The sequence below is a fragment of the Apaloderma vittatum genome, unplaced genomic scaffold (genome assembly GCF_000703405.1).
Source record: "Apaloderma vittatum isolate BGI_N311 unplaced genomic scaffold, ASM70340v1 scaffold21807, whole genome shotgun sequence".
NCBI lineage: Eukaryota > Metazoa > Chordata > Aves > Trogoniformes > Trogonidae > Apaloderma > Apaloderma vittatum.
Window position 1 is genome coordinate 53,308 of NW_009727006.1, and position 9,495 is coordinate 62,802.

At 38.3% G+C, this 9,495-nt stretch overlaps 1 protein-coding gene across 1 annotated transcript in view; it reads right to left on the minus strand.

The window, feature by feature from the left end:
- Nucleotides 1-8,661, minus strand: part of LOC104277010 (pecanex-like protein 2) — a gene marked incomplete at its 5' end in the record, with an annotated part of 53,956 nt that extends 45,295 nt beyond the window's left edge. The window contains 2 exons of the mRNA XM_009873515.1: nucleotides 5,211-5,338; nucleotides 8,551-8,661. Coding sequence (XP_009871817.1) covers nucleotides 5,211-5,338; nucleotides 8,551-8,661 — 239 coding nt within the window. The remainder of the gene's footprint in view (nucleotides 1-5,210; nucleotides 5,339-8,550) is intronic.
- Nucleotides 8,662-9,495: the final 834 nt, after the last annotated feature.

Here is a 9,495-nt window from a genome sequence, read left to right on the forward strand (position 1 = left end):
TCCAGGCACACCCAAGCCAGGCCTAAGCATCCCTCAGTACCAGTCTAGGCTGGATGCTCAACGATCTAAATCCCTTTGAATTCTCCAGAAAGACTCTCACCAAATTCCACATGTTTTGTGAACATGACTAAGCAGCCCTTCTGATTTGAAGACACCACATCAAAAAGGCAGACTAAAATCTATTAATTCATTAGTCCTATTTGTTTTGACTTGTAAGTCCCAGGCACTAATAGGTTTTATCTCCACACTGATATTTATACTATTTTACTGAGTTCTAAATTAACTTAACACTCCAGAAAAACCTGGAGGAGCCGAGGCCAACTCAGTGAAGACCTCTCTTAAAAAAGCCAGACCATCAAAGAGCCTAGTATTCATAAAACTAAGTAATAGTTTATAATAAAGGAACTATAACCTCAGAATACTCTAAAGTCTTGCAACTGGGATACACTGCTTCTTTCCTTTCAGTTCATAAAAAAAGTACTACAGAAACAGAAGCAATCAGAGGAAAACACAAAAATTAAGAGAAACCATTCAGAATAAACTAAAAAGATTGCAGTGAACAGTAAAACTCATGGCTGCAATGTGGCCTTCAAGCCAGGTGGCTGGAAGTACTCAGAAAAGTTTGAATCCCAAGTAAGGAGAACAGTCAGTGCAGTAGTCAGAATGTAACATTTCTGAAGAGATGTTTGAGGAAATAAGGCAAACATTCCCTCCTGTCGATTAGGGTAAAAACGTTTCTCCCATTCTTAGGTTATGCTATAATTGTTGACTTCAGAGGTTAATGTACCTTTATTTAAAGTATTCATTATAAATCACTGTCCATGGCCTTACCGAACTATACACATTTGCTGCAGTTTTTCACCTGTAAACACACCATTATGGAGGTCTAAGAACATGTGAAAAATCAAACAACATAGCAAGAAAAGACTTAAAAAAAAGGAAATCCAGCCCTAAAAAGGAGAACTTGAAAGGTGTGAACATGCAGCTCCCAAACAAGGCCCATGGACAGTTATGAATGAATGATGTTTTATGTTTGGAGCCGGGGTTTTAGCAGCTGTAACAGATGAGCAGGCTCACAGGGAAACCAGATGCACCAGGATGTGTTAAAAAAAAAAAAAAGCATTTGGAAAGGGAAGGCCTGTTAGTTTATGGGGAAAAGGGAGGGAGCAGATGGGTGCTTTTCACAGCTCCTTTTCCCACACACGTGCATAATGTGGGTTCAAGCCAAATTACACCTACACTGGGAAATCTTCCCATTCCACCTGCAGGCTGTCCACCATGGGCAGGTTAAGTGAGCTGGTAGGAAAAAAAGAAAACGCCAGCTGCACTAGATCTGAGGCAGGGCAGGTTTTCCTCACCTTCTGTTCCCAGCTGAATTGACCTCACAGGTGGCTATTTCCCAGACAACAATGACTGGAACAATAACACAGTGATACATTTTTAAAAGAGACAGAGAAAAGAAAGGCCTGCTCACATATTTTCAAACACAGAGAAGTGTCTTGTAATGCCATTCTGAGATAACTGCCAATTCAATCACGGCCTCTTTAGAGACACCCAATTCGGTCACACCACGCTGTAATTCGCTCGAGACCCTTCAAAGCAAACGCAAGCTGTGCCTTACCCAAAAATAGGCACCAAACCAGATGATGAAAAAAGGAAAGAACCAGGAAGGAGCAGAAAGAGAGTCAAGCATCTTGTAGGCAGTGAAACCTCCAGATTCCTGGTGGCAGTTTGCTGTTTCCAGGGACAAGTCCCAGCTGCAGCAGAGAACAAGCTGCTCGACATGATCCAGCGGTTAGACCCACTGGGGAATCAAAGTAAACTTCCTACTCTGTTGTCTCCGATGCCATATCCAAGATACAAAGCAAGATAAATGGAAGGGAGGAGGGGGCCAGAGTCAGGCTGCAGCATGACAAAGTATTTAAGAGGAAAAGCAAAGCAGAGTAATGGAACAACAGCATTTGAATAAACACTTTATGCTTTAAAGTGCCTATACATTAAACAAGATTTACTGCTATTTCCTTTTCTCTCTCTGACATCTACAGCCTAATCATTGCAACAGCTGTAAAAATAAAGACTAAAATAGGACTTTTCAAACTGGGAGGCAGGACCCAGGTTAATGGCAGGACAAAGCTATTGTTGCATCAAACTTTTTTTTAATTTAAAAAAAAAAAAAAGAAAGAAAGAGAGAACATTTCATTTAGCTGGACTCCCATGAGACAACCAGCTCCTGAGCAGCAGGCCCAGATTTCTGATTTTAAACCCCTCTCTCTTTAACAACAATGGTAGCAAAAGCTGTAAAAAGGTACTTATGAGAATTCGTTCTTTCTTACTCACCTTCCTTATGGCCTTATTATTTTTTCTTATCAATATCACCCTTTCCTTTCCCCCATGAAAGACCCCTGACCTCAGGGATGTGTTAGGGTATCAGACTCTGCATGCAGGAAATTCCACAGTGCACACTACAAACAAAGAGCAGCTGGTGGTTGCAGGGAAGAACACTCGTGCTCTGCACACACCCTGCAAGAGCACAGACAGGCACAGTGTGATTCCTGAGTGTTGAAGACCTTGCTAAGAATTTCACAGTTTGCTTACTGTCAAAATGGAAATTTCTGTGTTTTTTTAAAACCTCAGTCACCCTGAAAAAATAAACAAGCTGTCATCTTAATTCTCCAAGACTTTCACCTCCAGCTCCCTTCATCTAGAGTAGCAGATGCCCATTCAGAAACCTGAGGAATCAAACTCCTCTTTAGCCATCAGAAAAAGTGGGACTAAAAGGAACACTGCAAGTGCAAGATATGTACGTGTACATGCAGGACATATCAGGTAGCGACAATCAAACTGACACTTCAAGGAACAGACAGACCAGTTGCTTACCGCTGGGGCTACTGGCCTAACAGCCCAGGTCTATTAATAAACATGGTACTCTCTACTTGCTCATATCCAAAGCTCCAATTTTGGATTCACTTAATGGAAAATGAACTAGATGGTTTTTCCTTATCTAATTTCACACTGTTGGCCCAAATGAGATGCAAAAAGAAGTTTTTCTTTAAGTCAAACAAAGAAAAAATGAAGTTCCCTTGACAGCAGTGAAGTGTGCATATACTGATGAATGAAAATGACACTGTAAGAAATCAAGCTATGAAAGCAATCTAAATTAAGACTTGAAAGAAAACCAAAACCATAATATTTTGATATCTAGCCTGCTTGTCAAAATTGTTTCCAGTTAGTCCAATTAAGAGGTTAAATTATACCAAATATAACTTTGGAACAGACTACCTCTAACTTCATATAACCGTAAATGAGTTTTTTTGTAGCTAATATTAATGTGATAATTTAATCATCTTTAGTCATCAATACAGCAAGGAAGTGTTTGAAAATACATATGCAAAGCAGGTAAAACAAAAAAGCTATATAAAGAATGTTGAAGGTAGCTTTCCTCTGGGCAAAAGTTCCTGTCAATGGGCAATGAGTATAGAAATAGCAAGAATTCTGCCAGAGCTTCTGCTTCATATAAGCGTGTCTCAGACTGCGCTGTAGTGAACTTGTGACTTTCCATGAACAGCCTGAGCGGATCTTTGCAAAACTGTTAATGCACTCCAAAAAAGAAATCTATACACCCACTTCCCCACCTGTTTGTTCTGTTTTGTTTTACAGCACCTGAAAACTCAGTGCACATCTGGCTGTAGGGCACTGCAGCCTGAAGACAGGTCAGCACAGAACCCAAAACAACTTTCCACTCTAGCTCAAGTTCTTGATCTTATTTAACTCCACATCTCTGAAAGAAAGCAATTACGCCACCCCTCTGAATTTTTAGATGTTGAAGGGTCAGATTTAAAGCAGTAAGGTAAGGCTCATGCTACTCTATTCACTAAACATTTTGTAGAAAACTTCCCCATTCTTCATAAGAAAATTACTCCCTTCCCTTGTGTTTCTCTGTCATTTCACTGTGTCCTCCTAATGAACCAGGAGTTTTTCTGTTCAGTTCTCACTCATTCTACTCAGTTTCTCATGTGAGCAATGAAATACTGAAATGGAAGTATGGTAAAGAAGAATCAGAAGTGCTAGAGACAAAATGAATACAGATTTAGGAGGAGCCATTACATGTGTATAATGTGGAATGCCACAGGTTTGCACAAACATTTATTTCACTTTGATGACTATCTGAATCTTCTACAAGACTGTTTTCTACTCCTGAAAGCTTTTTGAGAAGCAAGGCTGCATTTTTTAAGTTTTAAGTTAGAAGATCATTAAGATACACTAGAATTTGTAACAAAGACCGAAGGAGGATTTTTTTTCCACGAAGAGTCTAACTTAAGCATTCATGCTGAAGATAAAGTTATAGTTACTGCTTATTTTGAAAGGGCAAGTAGTGGTGGCTTAGAAGTATTAAAAGGGTTATTTTGTTTTACAGTTTATAGATGAAATAACTAGCTTTGCTTTCAAAAATTATTAGCACTGAGCTACAGATTGTCAGTACTGATGAAAACAAGATGATGAAAACTCCCCTCATTTAAGTATCAAGTATTGACCATATTTTCAAATTTCCTTTTAATATCTTTTGTCCACCTCATTCTGGAAGGAATTCTGCAAAGAGAAGAATTTTCGTGTCTTCCATTAGATCCCAGTTACCAAGGAGCAGAAGCTCTTATTCAATCTTTTCCACATTCTGGATTTATGTCCTCAGCAAACTGAATGAACAGCAGCTAAAATCTGACAAACCAACCATTTCTTAAGCCAAACTCCAAGATCAGATGTAGCAAGTAATGACAATGCACGCTCATCATCACTATGAGAGTTACCTGCCACATCCCAAGGAGTAATGTTTGATCAGGCGAGTATAAAACATACTGATGCAGCCTGACTTTTGGTGCCAAAGGCTCCATAGATTTAGTTGCTAACACAAGCTAGCAAGAAAAAAAGGCTGACAACTGGGGTTTTACTGATTTTTTTTCCTTCTTTTTGCTTCATTACTCTAAGTCTGTACAACAAATGCAACATGACACTTCATCTGTAACATACTAGTAATTGTTTAAAGACATTTTAAAAAATAACAAAATACCCATCAGAATCAAGACTCAAAGACTAACCTCTCATGCAAGCAATGATTTAGGAATAATCTTTGGAAAGCAAAATACCTTCAGAAATTAAATTAATGAGAGCAAAATATTTACAAATAACAAATGTAGAAATGTTTTGAACAGTCTTACTTGTAGTTTTTCTCCCAGAATTTGATCGGTCTTGCGTATGATGCAATAAAGATGACACTACCCAGAAATGGACTCAGTGGTGTAGAGAAGATTGAAGTGGCCAGAGTTTGAAAAAAAAGCATAGCAGAGTCTGAAAACTGCAAGTTAAGGTAACACAAATTATTTCATTGTACTTTTAAAAAAATTGTTGGGGCAGCTCTTGGAACTAGTTTTTTTTGCTTTATGTTGCTATTTATTTTACCAAAGACGGGGTAAAGAAAGGAAAGCAGACAGTGCCAAATTGCTAATCACCAATACGTCTTCAGTGGCTCCTCAATGCTGCACAGCTGCAATGAAGGCAACACATCTGAAGGGAGAATGTTCTTAGCAAGGTGACCCTGTCTAATCTCTGCCCAAGGACAGATCCTGAGGGTAGGCAGAGCAGTAAGTGCCCTCTTCCAGCTGCCTTGTGTACTGCCTCTAACACGAAGTGCCTGCCCAGAGTCTGACACAGCTTAACACTCACCTATCCACCCCCAAATACCACTTTCTTGTAAGTTCTTCACTCTCTGCACTGGCATCCTTCTCCCTGTGTGTCCAGTATCCTATTCTGTGAGTTTCTGCTTATTTTGGAATGACCTAGTATGTAGAGAAACAACTATGCCTCTATAATCCAGCCCACTGGCTTAAAACCATGCTTTCATGTTAATTCTTACTGACAATTTAATATTCTATGCTGACTGAAGGGTAAAAATGTTCAGCATTTAATACTTTTTGAAACACATATGAAATGAGAAGGTGAGCACAGGGGAATAGTAATATCACACATAAACATTATAACAAATGCCTGAATCAATAAAGTCATATTCCAGATTGCGGGAAAACAAGATAGGAGATGGACAAGGTAAGAGAAAAAAGATGCAAGTTTAAACAAATACAATTAAGAAAACCCAAGCAAATGAAATGTTAGGGTTTAATTCTTCCTTAATTCATACCACATCCATGAAATCTCATGAAAAAGGTTTCCAAGTCAACATAAGAGACCCGTTGTCCATCCTTACCCCTCTCTTGGGAGGAAGATGATAAATAAAGAAGCCATGAACTAAGGATGCACTAGCAAAGTACAGTGATCAAGTGCATCTCGAACTAAAATGTGGGGGGGGTCACCCAGTCCATCTAGCAATGGCAAGGCAGGATCAGCTAAACCAATACGACTCCTGAGAAACATTTGCCTGAATTCCTTTAATGGTGGAGGCTCCACAACCTCCAACAGGCAAAGTTCCACGTGCTGCCCTTCATAGAATACTTTAGGTTTAGAAAGTCCTTTAAGAGCACCAAGTCCAACCGTTAATCTAACATGGCCAGGTCCACCACTACACCACGTCCCTAAGCACCTCATCCACACGTCTTTTAAATACCTCCAGGGATAGTGACTCCACCACTTCCCTGGGCAGCCTGTTCCAAAACGCCCTGTACACCAGAATCAAATACATTAAATATGCAAAACTATTCATATCACTGAGTTCTACAGCAAAAGTTCACCAAGACACTTTGAAATATAAAAATTTATGTCCCATTTGCAGATGTGATTTAAGCAATTACGAGCCACAAATAATTAATTCTGCAAAGAAATGGCAGGCTTAGTGCCTCTACAAACTGCAGCATGCATTTATCATTACTGTTTGCAGGGTTATGGTAACAACATATAAAAATACTGTGCAAAAAGACAGAGTTATTGTTGTTGTGGGAATAGCAACTTAGGCATTAAAACAGTATCTTAATTGCAACATTGCCTTAAAATACAGATTTGCCTTTAGAAATGTACTATAAATATTAATAATAGAAAACTAGTCTACATCACTTTAGCAGTAATTGTGTAAAAAACCAAAACCTTGCTTAGTTAACTATCCATTTTGCAAAGTTTAATTGGTACTTTTGTCAAGAGCAAAGTTATCACTGCACAAAATATTTGTGACCAAAGTAAAATTCACTGAAATATAATCTTAGTTCTTAAATGTTTTGTTATATAATCTTTTAAATACATTTTCTGCAATTCATACCTATCACACAGACGAAAATACCTTTTTGTTGTGAAATTCCAGAATAATTTGCTACAAATCACTCAAAATGTTCAGACAGATCACTGGTTTTATAATGTTTTCCTTTCCTAAATAGACAGTCTAAAGTTTTCACTCTGGGAGTTATTCTTTCTGCAGTTCTCTCCGTCCAATACTCCTGTTTATTCTTCCTATCTAGAAACCCAAGTATTGTTAATAATACTGCTGAATATGATTCAATATATTACAGCAAAGAGAAGCGGGAACAAATCACTCAGATGGGGAAAAAAAACCACTGTAGTATGAAAGGGACAAAATCTAAAGCGTCTATATCTAATAAACAGTACAAAGTAAAATCTTCGGTAGGTCTGAGCTAAACCCACTTTGGCAACTCTTCTCCCACAACTTTGGTTGGCAGAGAAGGAAGAAATTAAAAGTTATTCTCCAAAAATGCCTTAGATGTGAACAAAAAATTAGTTCAGATAAGGTAGTTTATTTAATTTTATCTTTTTTCGTCTACTAAATCAAGTTTCTAACAGAATTAAGCTTTAAGCTGAAATTTTTTTTTCCCCAGAAATCCAATATATATTTTTGAACACTACAGGGGGGTCACTGACCTCCGTGGTTTACTCTCCAATATTCACAAAACCATGTTCACAGCCTTGGAACAGGCACTGAAACAGGCTGTTTCAGAAGGACTGTTTTGGTGTTGATGCACATATATAGTTACTCGTAATATAGAGTGGAAATGTTAAAACGGAGAATGCTTCTCTGCACCATAATGAAAAAATGTACATTAAAATCTTAAAATCTATCTGCTTTTAGAATGAGGAAAAAAAATAAGGACAGTTGCAGCAAAAACTGGCTTACTGAAATGAATTCGTATCTGAGGTATCAACTAGAGGCAAGTGAGAACGTAACTAATATTTTAGAGATCAGTTGGCCATATGCCCAGCACTTTACAAAACTAGCTTATGTATATATAAAAATCCACCCAAGTTGGAGCTACTATGTCAGTCACAATGTTTCTCTCTGGACATATCAAAAGTCAGTGTTGGGGACTGTGGAAGTAAGTGATCTGCAGAACATGTCTGAGAGGGGAGTGAGCGGCCTTAAACAGACCAGTTGGAGTCAGATCCCATGTAGCCAAGAAAGAGACAAAGCTATTTCTGAGAAGATGCTCCAAGCATTTTCACATTTTAAAATAAGTTACTTCAGTATTTCGCACCTTGCTCAAATGCTGTAAATAAATTACATACATGAAGAGGAATTTAAGAATAAAGAAAAACAAATTTATAAAGGATATGAGGTATTGCAAAGAGCTGAGCGAAAACATGGAACGATGAACCCCAGGCAATCTGCCAGGGAGCAATATACGTCATGATGAACTGCAACTTCTGCAGCAGGTCCCACAGCTGAAAAAAATTAAATAAAAAATGTGACTTCTTCCACACTGAGTTAGTGTCAACATTAATATACCAATATCTGACAGTGACTCTAGAACTGTGCTCGGGAATGAATCTGCGATAAATGACACTGCATTATTAGCTTCCATAGGTATTAAGGTCTTACTGTAGTTAAAACACAAAAGCACATTATTAATTTGAAATTAGAACTTGCAATACGGTACGTTGTTAACCATCATACTGAGGTAGCTCCCAGATTACCTTTCTTCAAAAGTAAATTAGAAGGTTGGAATACAGGTTCTAATATTTGCTGCATATATCATACCACCAGTCAGGCAATTACAGGAGAAAAAACTCCAGGAGAAAGTGGATAAAGCTCAAAGCAACACATGCAGGTCTGTGCATGGAAATCAGACTTATTTCTCAAGAACACCACATTGTCATTTGTTGAATCAATGGGAGAAGCCATCACCGTGCAAGAATGTGCTTGGCATTAACCATGAATTGTAGCTACATTTTCAAGATCAAATCACTCTACTATAAAAACATTGCATTAGTATGATTCTTTTCTTGTGTGGTACAAACTGAAAAACATACCGAATGTACTTTTGCTTCCTGTAAAATACATGCTGCACCAGAAGTTTCTGACTCAAGAATGATGTGTACTTATTCCCTAGAAAACATTTTTTTCTGGCCAGCTCTCTGGCCTCAGGCCAAAACAGATCTTGTGTCTTGTTTGCATCAGGCCATCAGATTCATATTGCAGGGCAGGTTCCTGACAAACACTTAGGAAAGATTTGGCCATCCATAGGCATTAGTGCTCAACACACACACAACCACACA